Raw genomic sequence first — 18712 nt, 5'->3', positions numbered from 1 at the left:
CACACACAGGTACACCACAGCACACACAGGTACACCACAGCACACACAGGTACACCACAGCACACACAGGTACACCACAGCACACACAGGTACACCACAGCACACACAGGTACACCACAGCACACAGGTACATAACAGTACACAGGTACACCACAGCACACACAGGTACACCTCAGTACACAGGCACCATGATAACCTGGTGATAATGGTCAGTAATAATGTGCAGAAACAACACACGAGGTGCTGGCCCTCTGACACTCACCTCCTTCATCCAGATGTCAGTAACAATCTCCTCCCGATAATTTGAGAGGAAAGGGCCCATGTATGAAAGGAAGGCTGAGGCCAGCAGGCAGTCTCCAACCAGGTAACCCATGTCCGATTCGAGACCCTGGCAGGGAAGAGAAAAGGACCTGTTGGAGCTGGCCACGCGAGGATGGACAATGTTGTTAACAGAATACTCGAGCAATGTGGCACGTGACGAAAGCAGTGTGGAACAGGTTCCAGAGAGAAGTTTTATACTCATTAACTACAGGCTCGATCTTTCAGTGTTACAGCAACCCTGGCTAGACGAAGCAACCAGACACATCACCAAGTGGCCCTGACATAGCGTCCCTTCAAATTAATTTTGGATACAAGAGAGACAATACTTCCCTTTTGTCTCATCAACTCCCCATTTTCAACATCAGGTAAACAGCAGCGAGATGGTGGTTATTATAAATTGAGCGTTGTCGTACTGTGGCCTGGCCACACAATGGCCCAGTGGGTTGCACGCTAGCAGCAGAATTTGCCCTCAGGACCCCTGCACCACTCTCGATCGATGCTGTCAGCTCCAGTCCCTGAACCCACCCAGATGCCGGGGCTTTGTTGGATGTCCAGTGATCGGCAAAGGGATTGCTGGCTGCCCTCGGCTGACTCTCTGAAGGGGTTTTGAGGGTATCTTAACCATCCAGGAATGCACCTAACGCTGGTGGGACCTTCTGAACTCTCAGAGAGGCGGGCTTTCAGCCTGACTTTCCATCACCACCACTGGGGGAAGGGGGAACAGCAGCTAAGCACAAGGTCACGCACAGGAGAAGGAGGAGGAGTGCTGATGGGAATCCCGGAGCCTGCGATACAGAATGCAGCTCCCATTTTTAATACACTGGCAATCCTCAGAGGAAGAAGTCTCACAACACCAGGTTAAAGTCCAACAGGTTTATCTGGTAGCAAATACCATAAGCTTTCGGAGCGCTGCTCCTTCGTCAGATGGAGTGGAAATGTGCTCTCAAACAGTGCCCAGAGACACAAAATCAAGTTACAGAATAAGTTACAATCCTCAGAGGAGCAGCAGGAGGTGGCAGAGGGAGCTGAGGGATCTGTAGGCCAAGGCCGCAGTGAGTTTCTGCCCATCGAGCTGACTCCGATCCCTGCCGCCTTGTCCAGGGACGTTCCTCCCTGGCAGGCGGACTGGTCGGAAAACCGCTAAGCAAACACCGGCACAATATGCAGAAGCTTCATCGGCTGCAGGATAGGGTGGCGGCGGTTTAGAACACGAGAATGTGAGAACCAGGGGCAGGAGGAGGCCATTCAGCCCCTTGAGCCTGTGCCGCCATTCGATGCAATCATGGCTGATCTCATCTCAGCCTCAACTCCACTTCCCTGCCTGCTCCCCATAACCCTTCAACCCTTCTGGGTGGCCCAGTGGGTTAGCACTGCTGATTCACAGCGCCGGGGACCCGGGTTCGATTCCCGGCCTCGGGTCACCGTCTGTGTGGAGTCTGCACGTTCTCCCCCATGTCTGCGTGGGTTTCCTCCGGGTGCTCCGGTTTCCTCCCACAGTCTGAAAATGTGCAGGTTAGGGGGGTTGGCCATGGTAAATTAACCCTCATTGTCCCGGGTGTGATAGGTTAGAGGGATTAGCAGGTTAGCTAAGCGGGGATAGGGCCTGGGTGGGATTGGTGTTGGTGCAGACTCGATGGGCCGAATGGCCTTCTTCTGCGCTGTAGGGATTCTATGATTCTACGAGCCCCATTACTAATTACAAATCTGTGTCTCCTCCTTAAATTTACTCTCAACGTCCCGGCATCCGCCGCACTCTGAGGCAGTGAATTCCCACCCTTTGAGAGAAGTAGTTTCTCCTAATCTCTGTTTTAAATCTGCTACCCCTTAAAACATAGAAACATAGAGGATAGGAGCAAGAGGAGGCCATTCGGCCCTTCGAGCCTGCTCCGCCATTCACCACCATCATGGCTCATCATCCAACTCAATAGCCTCATCCTGCTTTCTCCCCATAACCTTTGACCCCATTCGCCCCCAAGTGCTATATCCAGCCACCTCTTGAATACATTCAATATTTTGGCATCAACTACTTCCTGTGGTGATGAATTCCACAGGCTCACCACTCTCTGGATGAAGAAATGTCTCTTCATCTCCGTCCTAATGGTCCACCCTGAATGGTATCCTGGTCTACCCTTATCCTTATTGCTAAAACCTCTTGTTCTAGATTATACCACAAGAGGAAGCATCCTCTCCACGTCTACCCTGTCCATCCCCTTTCTCATCCTGTACATCTCAATTATCACAGAATCACACAATCCCTACAGTGCAGAAGGAGGCTATTCGGCCCATCGAGTCTGCACCGACCACAATCCCACCCAGACGCTATTCCCGTAACCCCACATTTTTACCCTGCTAGTCCCTCTGACACTAGGGTCAATTTATAAAGTCATAGAGGTTTACAGCATGGAAATAGGCCCTTCGGCCCAACTTGTCCATGCCGCCCAGTTTTTACCACTAAGCTAGTCCCAATTGCCCGCATTTGGCCCATATCCCTCTATATCCATTTTACCCATGTAACTGTCTAAATGCTTTTTAAAAGACAAAATTGTACCCGCCTCTACTACTACCTCTGGCAGCTCGTTCCAGACACTCACCACCCTGAGTGAAATAATTGCCCCTCTGGACACTTTTGTATCTCTCCCCTCTCATCTTAAACCTATGCCCTCTAGCTTTAGACTCCCCTACCTTTGGGAAAAGATATTGACTATCCAGCTGATTTATTAATTCAGCATGGCCAATCAACCTAACCTGCACATCTTTGGAGTGTGGGAGGAAACCGGAGCACCCGGAGGAAACCCACGCAGACACGGGGAGAACGTGCAGACTCCACGCAGACAGTGACTCGAGGCTGGAATTGAACGAGGCCGGAATTAGATCTCCTCTCATTCTTCGAAATGCCAGCGAGTGTCGGCCTAAACTGCCCAATCTCTCTTCGTAAGCCAAACCCCTCATCTGTGGAATTTGCTGTGTTGGGGGTTCTGCACTCCCCCATCTCCACCCTCCATGCCCAGAGCAACACTGACAATCTGTACAGTTGCTGCACGCCGCTGCCCCCCCTCCCCCCCTCCCCCAGCCCCCCTCCCCCCCCCCCCCCGCTCCCCCCCACCCCACACACTCACCTTGACGGTCTCTTCCCAGCGTACTTTCTCTGCAGCCAGGCCTGACAGCAGCTTGGCTGCACGGTCCATTTTGATCTCCATCTCCTCCGACTTTTTGCGAAGCTCCTCCTTTTGAGCCAGTTTCTCATCGTACAGTTTCTTCAGAGTATCCAGCTTCTCAGCCACCTGGGGGGGTTGGGGGGGGGGGGGGGGGGTGTGGAATGGTAAAGAGCGTTGGAAACAACCGCTGGGAGCCCAAAAAGCACCCACCACCACCAAGCCAGGCATGTTTCACAAATCACTGCGTTCGAAACAGACGGAACTACCAGAAGGATGTGGAGGCTTTGGAGAGGGGACAGAAAAGATTTACCAGGATGTTGCCTGGTATGGAGGGCATTAGCTCTGAGGAGAGGTTGGAGAAACTTGGTTTGTTCTCACTGGAACGACGGAGGTTGAGGGGAGACCTGATAGAAGTCTACAAGATTATGAGGGGCATGGACAGAGTGGATAATCAGAAGCTTTTTCCCAGGGTGGAAGAGTCAATGACTAGGGGGCACAGGTTTAAGGTGCGAGGGGCAAGGTTTAAAGGAGATGTACGAGGCAGATTTTTTACACAGAGGGTGGTGGGTGCCTGGAACTCGTTGCCGGGGGAGGGAGTGGAAGCGGATACGGTAGTGAGTTTTATGGGGCGTCTGGACAAATACATGAATAGGATGGGAATAGAGGGATACGGTCCCCGGAAGGGTCGGGGGTTTTAGTTCAGTCGGGCAGCATGGTCGGTGCAGGCTTGGAGGGCCGAAGGGCCTGTTCCTGTGCTGTAATTTTCTTTGTTTTTTTTGTTCAGGACCAGAAGTGAAAACTGCAACTCAACGCTGGAAAACCTCAGCCAGTGAGAAAACTGCAGTGAAACTCGCAGGGAAAACTACAACCTGCCTGCCAGTCCGAAAATTCTCTACATCTCTCACTTCGCTTTCTTTGACGAATATCTTTCCGGCTCCCTCCAGAATGTGGCAGCTTCCACTGTCACCTCACACTCTGTGGACTGTGCCTGTTCCTGGGTGAGGGTTTGTCGGGAAGCAGCGAGATGTATGGGGTATTGGTGTTCGTCACGGGAAAGGTCGGGCAGGGATGGGATGCTCAGGAGGCCTGTCTGGAGGGCCAGGTAGAGTGTCCCGCACTCACCCCTCACTCCCCATTGTCTCCATTAGGCCAAATCACATGTCAGCAATGGGTAAAGGCCATTTCACACAAAGAGCCTGTCTCCTTGTCTAATCTCACCTCCTCAACTCATCACTCAATCCCTTTGCAGAAATCTCTTCAGGACCCTCTCCGAGAACTCAGTCCGCTGCTCTATCATAGAACCATAGAAAAGTTGCAGCACAGAAGGAGGCTATTTGGCCCATCTTGTCCATGCCAGCCTGAGGACACCCAGGTGCCCTTTCTAATCCCACCTTCCCGCAGTGGGCCCATAGCCCTGTAGTTTACAGCACTTAAGGTGCAGATCCAGGTACTTGTTAAAGGAGTTTAGGGTCTCTGCCTCCACCACCAACTCGGGCGGTGAATTCCAGACACCCACCACCCTCTGCGTAAAAAAGGTTTTTCCTCCTGTCCCTCTACACCTACTGCTACTTATCCTGAATCTGTGTCCCCTGGTTCTAGAATTCTCCACTCTATCTCTTCCTTTATAAAGGCAAATTACTGCGGACGCTGGAATCTGAAACCAAAAGAGAAAACGCTGGAAAATCTCAGCAGGTCTGGCAGCACCTGTCAGGAGAGAAAAGGGCTGACGTTTCGAGCCCAGACCACCCTTTCTCAAAGGAGCTTTGACAAAAGATCATCTGGACTTGAAACGTCAGCTCTAATCTCCCCTTACAGATGCTGCCAGACCTGCTGAGATTTTCCAGCATTTTCCCTTTTGCTATCTCTCCCCCTCATCATCATTTTGTACACCTCAATCAACTCACCCCTCAGCCTTCTTTGTTCCAAGGAAAATGGTGTGCTGGCCTTTATCAATCGAGGGATTGAGTTTAGGAGTCCGGGGATAATGATGCAGCTTTATAAGACCCTCGTCAGACCCCACTTGGAGTACTGTGCTCAGTTCTGGTCGCCTCATTACAGGAAGGATGTGGAAAAGATTGAAAGGGTGCAGAGGAGATTTACAAGGATGTTGCCTGGATTGAGTGGCATGCCTTATGAGGATAGGCTGAGGGAGCTCGGTCTTTTCTCCTTGGAGAGACGAAGGATGAGAGGAGACCTAATAGAGGTGTATAAGATGTTGAGAGGCATAGATCGGGTGGACTCTCAGAGGCTTTTTCCCAGGGTGGAAATGGCTGCTACGAGAGGACACAGGTTTAAGGTGCTGGGGGGTAGGTACAGGGGAAATGTTAGGGGAAAGTTTTTCACACAGAGGGTGGTGGGCGAGTGGAATCGGCTGCCGTCAGTGGTGGTGGAGGCAAACTCAATAGGGTCTTTTAAGAGACTCCTGGATGAGTACATGGGACTTAATAGGATGGAGGGTTATAGGTAGGCCTAAAAGGTAGGGATATGTTCGGCACAACTTGTGGGGCCGAAGGGCCTGTTTTGTGCTGTAGTTTTTCTATGTTTCTAAAATAATCCCAACCAATAATCCCAACCTGGGAGTGTGGAATGAGCTACCGGATAAAGTGGTAAATGCGGGGTCACTTTTAACATTTAAGAAAAACTTGGACGGGTTCATGGATGAGAGGGGTGTGGAGGGATATGGTCCAAGTGCAGGTCAGTGGGACTAGGCATAAAATGGTTCGGCACAGACAAGAAGGGCCAAAAGGCCTGTTTCTGAGCTGTAATTTTCTATGGTTCTATCCAATCTCTCCTCCTGGCCCTCAGTGTGACAGCCTGAGTGCGGATTTAGCTGCTGAGTGCGCTGGCAGCATTGAGAAGGACAGGGAGAATCTGGAGCAAAGTCCTGGCATTCTGATGAAAGTTTACAAAGTCCGATTGCCAGCAAAGGGAGTGGACGGTGTCTGTCCCGTCCGAAATCACTGAGCTCCCTGTCGCTTCCAGCAAGCTGCGGGTGGGAGATGGAGAGTTAACAAAGCCGCAGAGCAACACATTAGAACAAGGCAGCACCCACCTCTCTTAACTTAGCCTGTGCGTCAGCAAGTGAGGCCTGCTTCTCCGCCAGCTGTGCCATGGCGTCCCTGAGGCGGATTCGTTTGGGTTCAACCACACGGTACAGTCTGCCGTACAGCTGTGGGTAAAGCGATGGGGAGAGGAGAGGTTAGAGACAGGCAGGGAATCACTGCAGGCCCACTTAGTGTCAGCGAGATACACCTGAAAACTGCTTCATTGGCTTTTCATAGCTTGTCCTCCGTTGCACAATTTTCATCACCATTTGAGTCTGATCAGATAGTGAAACAGTCTGCGCTCGTGTACAGCAAGGCCTCGAGAACATGAAGGCTTGGGGTGGTCACTGGCAAGTCACATTCACGCCACACAATGACCATCACAAACAAGAGATTTTCAAACAATCTCCTTTTGACATTCACAAGCATTAACACACTGAATCCCCCACTGTCAACATCCTGGGGGTTACCATCACTGAATCCCCCACTGTCAACATCCTGGGGGTTACCATTGACCAGAAACTGATCTGGACCCAGCCGTATAAATACTGTAGCTACCAGAGCAGATCAGAGGCTGGGAATACTGCGGAGCGTAACTCACCCCCTGACTCCCCAAAGCCTGTTCACCATCTACAAGGCACAAGTCAGGAGTGTGATGGAACACTCCCCACTCGCCTGGATGGGAGCGGCTCCAACAACACTCAAGAAGCTCGACACCATCCAGGACAAAGCAGCCCCACTTGATTGGCCCCCCATCCACAAACACTCACTCCCTCCACCACCGACACTCAGTAGCAGCGTGTGTACCATCTACAAGATGCACCGCAGTGACTCACCAAGGCACCTCAGACAGCACCTTCCAAACCCAAGATCTCTACCATCTAGAAGGACAAGGGCAGCAGATGCCTGGGAACACCCCCACCTGGAGGTTCCCCTCCGAGTCACTCACCATCCCTACTTGGAAATATATCGGCTGTTCCTTTACTGTTACTGGGGTCAAAATCCTGGAATTCCCTCCCTAACGGCATTGTGGATCAACACGAGAACGTGGACTGCAGCGATTCAAGAAGGCAGCTCACCACCACCTTCTCAAAGGCAACTAGGGATGGGCAATAAATGCTGCCCAGGCAGCGACGTTCACATCCTGGGAAAGATTTTGAAAATGTGCGTTCTGTTCCAGTTTTACACTCCACTCCCATCGACAGAGCCCAATGACTTGGTTGATGAAACCATTCATAGGAGCAGCACATCCGCACCAAGATTCAGAGCAGGAACATTGAATCATATTGCATTCAAAACGCGTTTGATTTGCTCCAGCTGGATTTATGATTCATTCACAATTTGCTGAAGGGTTAGATGAACAATGAGATTCACAAAGAGAAGCAGAGACATGAGTGAGATAGTGAAAACCTGATGGGAAAAGAGCAAGGGAAAACAAAGGAAGCAAAGAAGAGAGAGAGGAAGCACTGGGAGCCACGAGGAAGGAGGAGAGATGTGGATAATTGGAACAATACTTGCCTCCATGGCAAGGACCCACATACTGAGGGATTTGGCCGCTACAGACACACGGCCCACAATTTCCGGCTGGAAGTCTGGTTGTGCACAATACGTCCCGATTTTCTTCAGCACTTTGTCAGAAATATTGTCCTTGTCGAAATTAATGAGCTGCTTAATGAAGGTTCCCTCACCTGAAAAACAGGAGGCCGCCTCATCAAACCCTGCGTCAAATCCACCACTCATCAAAACCAATAGCACCAACCTGCATCCCCCCTACTATCAACATCCTGGGGGTTACCATCACTGAATCTCCCACTATCAACATCCTGGGGGTTACCATCACTGAATCCCCCACTATCAACATCCTGGGGGTTACCATCACTGAATCCCTCCCACTGTCAACATCCTGGGGGTTACCGTCACTGAATCCCTCCCACTATCAACATCCTGGGGGTTATCATTGACCAGAAACTCAACTGCGACCCAGCCACATAAATAAGTGGCTACCAGAGCAGATCAGGGGCTGGGAATCCTGTGGAGAGGGACCTGTCTTGTGTTTCCAGGGAATGTCTACACCTCACTCTGCTCTTGACAAGGACACTTTGTACCATGTTTATGATGAACGGATATGGGTTGAGCAGACAATTACCCCGTTAGCATTTAAGTTTTCAATTCAAATTTTATTATTATTGTCACGAGTAGGCTTACATTAACACTGCAATGAAGCTACTGTGAAAATCCCCTAGCTGCCACACTCCGGTGCCTGTTCGGGTTACATTGAGGGAGAATTTAGCATGGCCAACGCACCCTAACCGGCACATCTTTTGGACTGTGGGAGAAAACGGGAGCACTCGGAGGAAACCCACGCAGACACGGGGAGAACGTGTGATGCACCATCAATCGAGCAAAGACTAGTTTGTATGCAAGAACAAATAGGCTTTTATTACCAAAAGACTTGGAGCACACCCATGCCGATGAACTGGTCCAGACTGAGGCAGGGGGTTGGGGAGCAGTCGCCTTTATACCTGGACCAGGGGGGGAGGAGTCTCGGGTAGGGCCGGCAGGGGCGTGTCCAGGCATGTCACACACACAGACAATAAGCTAACAGTGGTTTATCACAACGTGCAGACTCCACACAGACAGTGACCCAAGCCGGGGATCAAACCCGGGTCCCTGGCGCTGTGAGGCAGCAGCGCTAACCACTGTGCCACTGTGTTGCCAATTTGTCTTGATAAATGGGGAAATCATTCACTTGCTCCTTCTACATGTTTTGTTTTGCTGACTAGCCGTGTGGCAGAAACACATCTCACACCTCGGAGGGCTGACTGATCCACCTGGCCTCCCAGACCGTCCACCCATCCAGCCAGACAGTATCAGACGTTAGGGCCTCACCCAGCTGTTTCTTGGCCTCTGCCCAGGTTGGCTCCGATCCTCTGAGAATCATTACTGCTTGCATCACTGTCTCAACGAGGACAGGGGGGCGGCCGTACGATTTGATTTCAGTCATGTCCTTTTTGTTCAGGGACTCCAGAGCCTGCAAGGTGAAGGATTGAGACAGTGCATTAGCCCATGGCTGTCCGCTTAACTCACACCCCAGCCAGCCGCGCCGTTTACCAACTAACATTGGCAGGAAGATCGCCATGCCTTGGTAAATCATGTTGGATCTCAGAAAATCATTTTATTTTTCACTGATATTAATGAATAAACACATTGGTTCGAGTGTACAGTTCCAGGCTCCACTCTTTAGGAAGGGTGTTGGAGAGGGGTGCAGGGGAGATTTGTTAGAATGGCTCCAGGTCCTGGAGCGATGTGGAAGCTGGGATTGTTAATAGAACATAGAACAGTACAGCACAGAACAGGCCCTTCGGCCCACGATGATGTTCTCCTCAGAGCACAGAGGGAGGAGCGGAGATTTACTGGGGGCGTTTGAAAGCCCAGCAGGTTTTGGTGAAGAAAATCAGGAGAGAATGGGCGGGATTTTCCAGCTGCCCTCGCCTCATCTCGCCCGAGGTCAACGGACCTTTCCATGGTCCGCCCCTCGCCCGCTCCGATTCCCATGGCAGGCGGAATGGGAAAATTCACCCCCAGTGTTTCCAGTGGCAGGAGGTCAGTATCTGAGGGACGCAGATTGCAGAGAATCGGGAAAAGTTCCAGAGGGGGGAATCGAGAATCTGTGTTTGGAAGAGCAAGTTGCTGTCATCTAGAGGGCACTGACTGAAAGGGCAGAGGAAACAGACTCAATATTAACTTTGAGAGGGAAGTAGATAAATTCGAACCACAGAATCACAATGATGCTGAAGGAGGCCATTCGGCCCACTGAGTCTGCACTGACTCTTCCAAAGAGCATCCCACCCAAGCTGCTATATGAACGGAGTGGGAATGGAGGGATACAAAAGAGTGGTCTAGTTTGGACCAGGGAGCGGCGCGGGCTAATTGTTCCTGGTTTCTCGTTTCAAGGCTTCATTCTATGATCATCTTGCTGGTGCCAGTACAGAGTGAGACTGCGGATAGTTGGGAACCTCTCTCGGGGGCAGGGAATTCATATGGTGTTCGTGGAAGTGGAAATGACTAGGGTTGGGAAGCATTTTCCGATCGGGGCCATTGTGATCTCCTGGACTCGTTTCGATCGCCTCAGGGGGTCGGAGAGGAATTTCCCAGATTTTTTTTCCCCATATTGGCCCTGGGGTTTTTCACTCTGGGTTTTCGCCTCTCCCTGGAGATCACATGGTCTGGAATGGGGGGTTGGGGGTAAGTTAATAGGTTGTAATGAACAAAGCATCGTAGCTGTGAGGGACAGCTCGGTGGATAGGATATTGGTATGTAGATAGGCTGGAAAATTGGGCGGGGATCCTGGATTCAGGATTCAATCCTGGACCGGGGAGCGGCGCGGGCTTGGGGGGCCGAAGGGCCTGTTCCTGTGCTGTATTGTTCTTTGTTCTTGTTCTTTGTTCTGCCCACTGTGTCCTATCCTCACAACCCTGCGCATTTACCATGGCCAATCCACCAAACCTACACATCTTTGGACACTAAGGGGCAATTCAGCATGGCCAATCCACCTAACCTGCACATCTTTGGACACTAAGGGGCAATTTAGCATGGCCAATCCCCCTAACTGCACATCTTTGGACACTAAGGCGCAATTTAGCATGGCCAATCCACCTAACTACACATCTTTGGACACTAAGGCGCAATTTAGCATGGCCAATCCCCCTAACTGCACATCTTTGGACACTAAGGCGCAATTTAGCATGGCCAATCCCCCTAACTGCATATCTTTGGACACTAAAGGACAATTTCGCATGGCCAATCCACCTAACTGCATATCTTTGGAGTGTAGGAGGAAACCGGAGCACCCGGAGGGAATCCACGCAGACATGGGGAGAACGTGCAGACTCCACACAGACAGTGACCCAAGGCTGGAATTGAACCCGGGTCCCTGGCGCTGTGAGGCAGCAGCGCTAACCCATTGTGCCACCGTGCCGCTGGGATTGAACCTGGGTCCCTGGCGCTGTGAGGCAGCAGCGCTAACCCACTGTGCCACCGTGCCGCTGGGATTGAACCCGGGTCCCTGGCGCTGTGAGGCAGCAGCGCTAACCCACTGTGCCACCGTGCCGCTGGGATTGAACCCGGGTCCCTGGCGCTGTGAGGCAGCAGCGCTAACCCACTGTGCCACTGGGATTGAACCCGGGTCCCTGGCGCTGTGAGGCAGCAGCACTAACCCAGTGTGCCACCGTGCCGCTGGGATTGAACCCGGGTCCCTGGCGCTGTGAGGCAGCAGCACTAACCCAGTGTGCCACCGTGCCGCTGGGATTGAACCCGGGTCCCTGACGCTATGAGGCAGCAGCACTAACCCACTGTGCCACCGTGCCGCTGGGATTGAACCCGGGTCCCTGACGCTATGAGGCAGCAGTGCTAACCCACTGTGCCACCGTGCCGCTGGGATTGAACCCGGGTCCCTGACGCTATGAGGCAGCAGCGCTAACCCACTGTGCCACCGTGCCGCCCCGTTTCTCGAAAAGGGAATATGTGCAGCGTAATGGGGAGGAATGGGGTGAATTGAATAACTCTTTCGGCACAGACACAATAACACAGCACTATGGAAACAAGCGGATGCGGCATGGCAAATTTACTCTGAATGTTTCGAAAATGTCTTGTTTGCAGCTCGTTTGACCAAAACACTGCGTGTGCGACAAACCAGCTGCCCTGCCCATGGTTTGGTGCACATCCAAGTGATCCTTGTACCACTCGCAAGCTTCTAGTTAACAGCCCTGATTATCAAGTGCCAGCGTAGTTAGCAGGTGGGGCCCCCCCCGCTTCACCTCTCTGTCACAGTCAGGGGGGGGCCCCCCCTGCTTCACCTCCCCCCTGCTTCACCTCTCTGTCACAGTCAGGGGGGCTTCACCTCTCTGTCACAGCCTGTCCCTGGTGATGTGGCACTCACAGTAAGAGGTCTCACAACACCGGGTTACAGTCCAACAGGTTTATTTGGCAGCACAAGATGTGGCACTCACTCAGCTCAAACTGCTGATGCGGCAATTGAGCCAACAACCAGTCACACGGCGGGGGCAGGGGGCGGGGGGGTGGCGGGCGGGAGAGCGCCACTTGCTGAGTCAAGCTGACACTCGTCCCTGCGTGAGATTCCGCAGCAGAGGGGGGTGAAGAAGCAGCAGACGAGGGAAACCGTGTGAGTCAGCCTCTTATCGTTTGCTCCCAGTTCTGTACCTTCATGGCTTCCTGCAGTGCTGGCATGGCCTCATCCAGTTCCTTCTGGGCTCCTTGCGCCATTATCTTGCATTTTATCTCTTCCGCGGCAATCTTCTCACTGTGGGAGCTGACAGTCTACATGGACAGAAATGCTCAAAGGGGTTAGTTTATCAGGACAGTGATCGGGTTACATTGAAAGGGGTCTCCGATCTCCCCTTGTGGTTTAGATTGGAGCGCCCAGCGGTGTTACAGACAGGGCAACACAGCATGAGAAACTTGGGCCTCGTGTTCCCACGTTGCCAAGCTCGCTGACAGCTGCCTGTGACTCTGGCTGCAAGATACACATGCTCTCCCACTGGGGACGCAAACAAATTGGTCACGGTGCCTGCAAGTGCGTTCACAGAGTCAGGACAAGGCCATTCAGCCCTTCAGCTTGCTGCGTCAACCAATCAGATCCTGGCTGGCCTGAAGACCTCAAATCCGGGATGACCTTAACCAACTAAAATCTATTTCTGACTGACTCCAAACACTAGCAACCTCCTCAGGAGAGGATCATCACTGCAGTGCAGAAGGCTATTCAGCCCATCGAGCCTTCACCGACAACAGTCCCACCCAGGCCCTATCCCTGTAACCCAATGTATTTACCCGAGCTAATCCCCCTGACACTAAGGGACAATTTAGCATGGCCAATCCCTCTAACCTGCACATCTAACACTAAGGAGCAATTTAGCATGGCCAATCCCCCGAACCTGCACATCTAACACTAAGGGGCAATTTAGCATGGCCAATCCCCCTAATCTGCACGTCTTTCAGACTGTGGGAGGAAACCCATACAGACACGGGGAGAATGTGCAGACTCCACACAGACAGTGACCTGAGGCCGGAATTGAACTCGGATCCCCGGTGCTGTGAGGCAGCAGTGCGAACCCACAGTGCCACCGTGCTGCCGAGAGTTCCAGATTTCCACGGCCCTTAGTGTGAAAATACGTCTCCTGGAATCACTTCCAAACAGTCTCTCGCTCTAACCTTATGGGAATTGGGTCTTTCAATCTAAACTTCCATTTGATTAGATTATCTATCAAGCTCCTGAACTCAAAGAGTTCTCATAATTAACCCCTGTAGTACGTCCCCAATATCCTTCTGGTGAGTCTGGGCTGTGTAATGACCTCAGTGAAGCCTGTGAGGTGGGGCTTTCGGAGTATGAGCTCCCTGATTGAGGGAATGATTGTCTGCCCAAGCAGGGAGTCTCGCCTGTGGATATACGGAGGAGTGTCAGGGCTACCGGCACTCCGGATTCCCACAGCCTACCTGAAGCACTCTTAGGAGTGGGGAGAAGTTTCTAAATAAAGGGAATCTGGTGAAGGGACACCGGCTTCTGAGGTGCTATTTCAAGGTGTACACCCTATCTTTATTGGGGTGCTGTACCTAAACCTGAGTGTAGTTACTCGGGGTAGGGTCTGAACAAGACTCTGTGTTACTCACTTTGAATTCCAATCCCTTTGAATTAAAGGCCAACATTTCATTACTCATGTACGGGATTTTGCTGATCTGTTCACCTGGCCATCTAACCCCCTACTGCTCCTCCACAGCTACTGGTATCTCACCATTATCATTGGCCAGACTAGCCACCAGCTTCCTGAATGGCATAGCAGGCTCGAGGGGCCGAGTGGCCTACTCCGGCTCCTAATTCTCATGCAGTCACGGCAGAGAAATATTCCAATTTGCGTTTAGATCCAAAGCGGGTGAGGTGAGAATGACACTGCCAGTGTGAGTCTGTGCTGTCACATCAGGAGGAGGAACCCAAACCCATCGACATTAGCTGTGAGGAGAGGTTGGAGAAACTTGGTTTGTTCTCACTGGAACGACGGAGGTTGAGGGGGAGACCTGATAGAAGTCTACAAGATTATGAGGGACATGGACAGAGTGGATAGTCAGAAGCTTTTTCCCAGGGTGGAAGAGTCAATTACTAGGGGGCACAGGTTTAAGGTGCGAGGGGCAAGGTTTAAAGGAGATGTACGAGGCAAGTTTTTTACACAGAGGGTGGTGGGTGCCTGGAACCCGCTGCCAGGGGAGGGAGTGGAAGCGGATACGATAGTGAGTTTTAAAGGGCGTTTGGACAAGTACATGAATAGGATGGGAATAGAGGGATATGGTCCCCGGAAGGGTAGGGGGTTTTAGTTCAGATGGGGGCAGCATGGTCGGTGCAGGCTTGGAGGGCCGAAGGGCCTGTTTCCAAGCTGTAATTTTCTTTGTTCTTTGACACTGGAATCAAACGTCTCTCAACATCACGGAGAACCTGTCTGCAGCCTGGAGAAGCAGCAGCAACTTCTGATGCGGTGCTCCTCACGTCAGACAGGTAGCCCAGAAAGAGCTTTACAGTCTAGGGCAGTGGTCTCCAAACTCCGATCTGGGTGCGGCCCGCTGCGGGCCGGATGTGGCCCGCGGGCCGTAGTTTGGAGACCCCTGGTCTCGGGGAATGAATTGTTCCCGATGGTGGGGGAGTCCAGAACTAGGGTGGGGGGGGTTCATAGTTTGAGGATAAGGGGTAAATCGTTTAGAACTGAGGTGAGGAGAAATTTCTTCACCCAGAGGGTGGTGAATGTGTGGAATTCACTCCCACAGAAAGTAGTTGAGGCCCAAACGTTGTCTGATTTCCAAGAAGGTATTAGGTACAACTCTTGGGGCTAAAGGGATCGAGGGATATGGGGGGAAGTGGGGATCAGGATATTGAATTTGATGATCAGCCGTGATCCAAATGAGTGACGGAGCAGAGCAGGCTGGAAGGCCGACTCCTGCGTCTAGTTTCTATGGACTGTGAGCTGGAGGAGAAGGGGAAGATGGAGCTGGAGTTGAGAGCAGGTCTGAAAGACACGTAAAAATCTTTATCAAGAGACCAGGGAGGGGGCAAGACGGAGGGGGCATAGGCATGGGGCTGAAAGCATGGCTGCACTGGCTGGAGTTAAGTGCAGAGGGAACAAGGAACAGACCAGCGTCTGGGGAACAAAGTGTACAGGCAGGGGCACGGGGCTGGAGGAAAGCACAAGGTAGGCTGGAGGGAGGCCATGGATGTGTGTTTGCGTGAGGGTAAGGATGCTGACATCAATGCGTAGGGACCACGGTGGAGTTCGGAAGTGCAGGATGTTTGAGCTGCTTAGATCACAGGACTGAAACGTTAGGGAGTTGAGAGAGGTTACACCCAGGGAAATGGAGCAACGGGCACGGGCTGTCGAGCTAGCTGAGTCAATGGGGATAATGTGGGTGCACCTTCACAGAGTGTTAGCAGGAACACAGGCTGGGAGGGGATTTCCTTCCTTCACCCACCTTTCACAAGGTACCGCATGGTCGGTTCATAGAATCATAGAAACCCTACAGTGCAGAAAGAGGCCATTCGGCCCATCGAGTCTGCACCGACCACAATCCCACCCAGGCCCTACCCCCATATCCCTACATATTTACCCACTAATCCCTCTAACCTACGCATCTCAGGACACTGAGGGACAATTTTAGCATGGCCAATCAACCTAACCCGCACATCTTTGGACTGTGGGAGGAAACCGGAGCACCCGGAGGAAACCCACGCAGACACGGGTTGCTGCGTAACGTTAAATCTCACGGGATCCAGGGTGAAGGTAGCTAATTGGATACAAAATTGGCTTCTTGACAGAAGCCAGAGGGTGGTTGTAGAGGGTTGTTTTTCAAACTGGAGACCTGTGACCAGCGGTGTGCCTCAGGGATCAGTGCTGGGCCCACTGTTATTTGTCATTTATATTAATGATTTGGATGAGAATATAGGAGGCATGGTTAGTAAGTTTGCAGATGGCACCAAGATTGGTGGCATAGTGGACAGTGAAGAAGGTTATGTCCGATTGCAACAGGATCTTGATCAATTGGGCCAGTGGGCTGACGAATGGCAGATGGAGTTTAATTTAGATAAATGCGAGGTGATGCATTTTGGTAGATTGAACCAGGGCAGGACTTACTCAGTTAATGGTAGGGCGTTGGAGAGAGTTACAGAACAAAGAGATCTAGGGGTACATGTTCATAGCTCCTTGAAAGTGGAGTCATAGGTGGACAGAGTGGTGAAGAAGGCATTCAGCATGCTTGGTTTCATTGGTCAGAAAACATTGAATACAAGAGTTGGGACGTCTTGGTGAAGTTGTACAAGACATTGGTAAGGCCACACTTGGAATACGGTGTGCAATTCTGGTCACCCTATTATAGAAAGGATATCATTAAACTAGAAAGAGTGCAGAAAAGATTTACTAGGATGCTACCGGGACTTGATGGTTTGAGTTATAAGGAGAGGCTGGATAGACTGGGACTTTTTTCTCTGGAGCGTAGGAGGCTGAGGGGTGATCTTATAGAGGTCTATAAAATAATGAGGGGCACAGATCAGCAAGATAGTCAATATCTTTTCCCAAAGGTAGGGGAGTCTAAAACTAGAGGGCATAGGTTTAAGGTGAGAGGGGAGAGATACAAAAGTGTCCAGAGGGGCACTTTTTTCACACAGAGGGTGGTGAGTGTCTGGAACAAGCTGCCAGAGGTAGTAGTAGAGGCGGGTACAATTTTGTCTTTTAATAAACATTCAGACAGTTACATGGGTAAGATGAGTATAGAGGGATATGGGCCAAATGCGGGCAATTGGGATTAGCTTAGGAGTTTTTTTTAAAAAGGGCAGCATGGACAAGTTGGGCCGAAGGGCTTGTTTCCATGCTGGAAACCTCTATGACTCTATGACCCACCTTCTGTTGCTCATCAGCCTCTCGTTTCTGCTGCACGATGATCACCAGATACTCCTCACACTGCTTCTGAAACTCAGCCACCTTCACCTTGGCCTCCTCCAGCTCCACAGACATCACCTCCACCTTGTCACGGGTATCATCGATCTTTGACAGTCCATTCCGCAGCTTGTTGGCCTGGGTGCTCAGCTCAATGCGTTTCTCCTCCAGCAACCTGGGGAAGGGGAACATACAGACATCAGGCCAGGTCCAGCTCTGGGCGTTCACCATCAGGTCAGGGCCAGCTCTGAGCGTCCAACATCAGGCCAGAGCCACACCTAGGCGTCCACCATCAGGCCAGGGCCACCTATGGGTGTGGAGAAGCAGTGGGTCCAGCCGCAAGGCCTCCTTTGTCAAACCCATTCTTGCACAACTGTTTAGAGTCTCAGAGAGGCTGCGAGTGGCGCAGCCCACCAGTGGGTAGGCAGCAATGCCCACAGCTGTGCCCACAATGCAGTCCCTGCAACGTACACAGCCACTGCCAATCCAGCCATCGAAGGTAACACAGCCCAGCATTTTCCCAGAATCCCTACAGTGCACAAGGAGGCCATTCAGCCCAGTGAGTCTGCATCCCGACTCGAGCATCTTTCCCAGGCCCACTTGCCCACCCTATCCATGTAACCCCGCACATTTACTCTGCTAATCACCCTAACCTAATCTTTGGACACTAAGGGGCAATTTAGCATGGCCAATCCACCTAACCTACACATCTTTGGACACGAAGGAACAATTTAGAACGGCCAATCCACCTAACCCGCACATCTTTGGACACTAAGGAACAATTTAGCACGGCCAATCCACCTAACCTGCACATCTTTGGACACTAAGGGGCAATTTAGCATGGCCAATCCACCTAACCCGCACATCTTTAGACACGAAGGAACAATTTAGCACAGCCAATCCACTCAATCTGTACACATTTGCACTGTTGTCCTCCCTCTCTCTCTCTGAGCTGCTCTGTTTGAACTTTGTGAACCCAGAGGTTTGGAAGGAGATGTTTGGCACAGTGCGACCTGTCAGTTTGAACGGGGAGTGCGGGGGTTGGGAGTCGATGCACAGTGCGCACCTTTGCGGCTCACAAACAGTGTCGCCTCTCCCGCCTCTGCCACTCGGTCAGCTGCAGTGGGAGCTGCGACATTGGAATAGATCTGTCACTCTCTGACTCTGGGAGATCACCCTGCGGTCCTTGCAGCTCAGCAGTGTAATTTGCAGC

General features: G+C 51.7%; 1 protein-coding gene across 1 annotated transcript in view; it reads right to left on the bottom strand.

Moving 5' to 3' along the window:
* Positions 1-18712, bottom strand: part of LOC144488012 (dynein axonemal heavy chain 2-like) — a gene marked incomplete at both ends in the record, with an annotated part of 107533 nt that overhangs the window by 33768 nt on the left and 55053 nt on the right. Inside the window, 7 exons of the mRNA XM_078206029.1 lie at positions 263-388; positions 3438-3602; positions 6529-6645; positions 8039-8208; positions 9410-9551; positions 12740-12856; positions 17464-17674. Coding sequence (XP_078062155.1) covers positions 263-388; positions 3438-3602; positions 6529-6645; positions 8039-8208; positions 9410-9551; positions 12740-12856; positions 17464-17674 — 1048 coding nt within the window. The remainder of the gene's footprint in view (positions 1-262; positions 389-3437; positions 3603-6528; positions 6646-8038; positions 8209-9409; positions 9552-12739; positions 12857-17463; positions 17675-18712) is intronic.

This window comes from Mustelus asterias, unplaced genomic scaffold (genome assembly GCF_964213995.1).
Source record: "Mustelus asterias unplaced genomic scaffold, sMusAst1.hap1.1 HAP1_SCAFFOLD_1201, whole genome shotgun sequence".
In the NCBI taxonomy this organism is placed as follows: Eukaryota; Metazoa; Chordata; class Chondrichthyes; order Carcharhiniformes; family Triakidae; genus Mustelus; species Mustelus asterias.
This window is presented reverse-complemented; position numbering and strand designations above follow the sequence as displayed.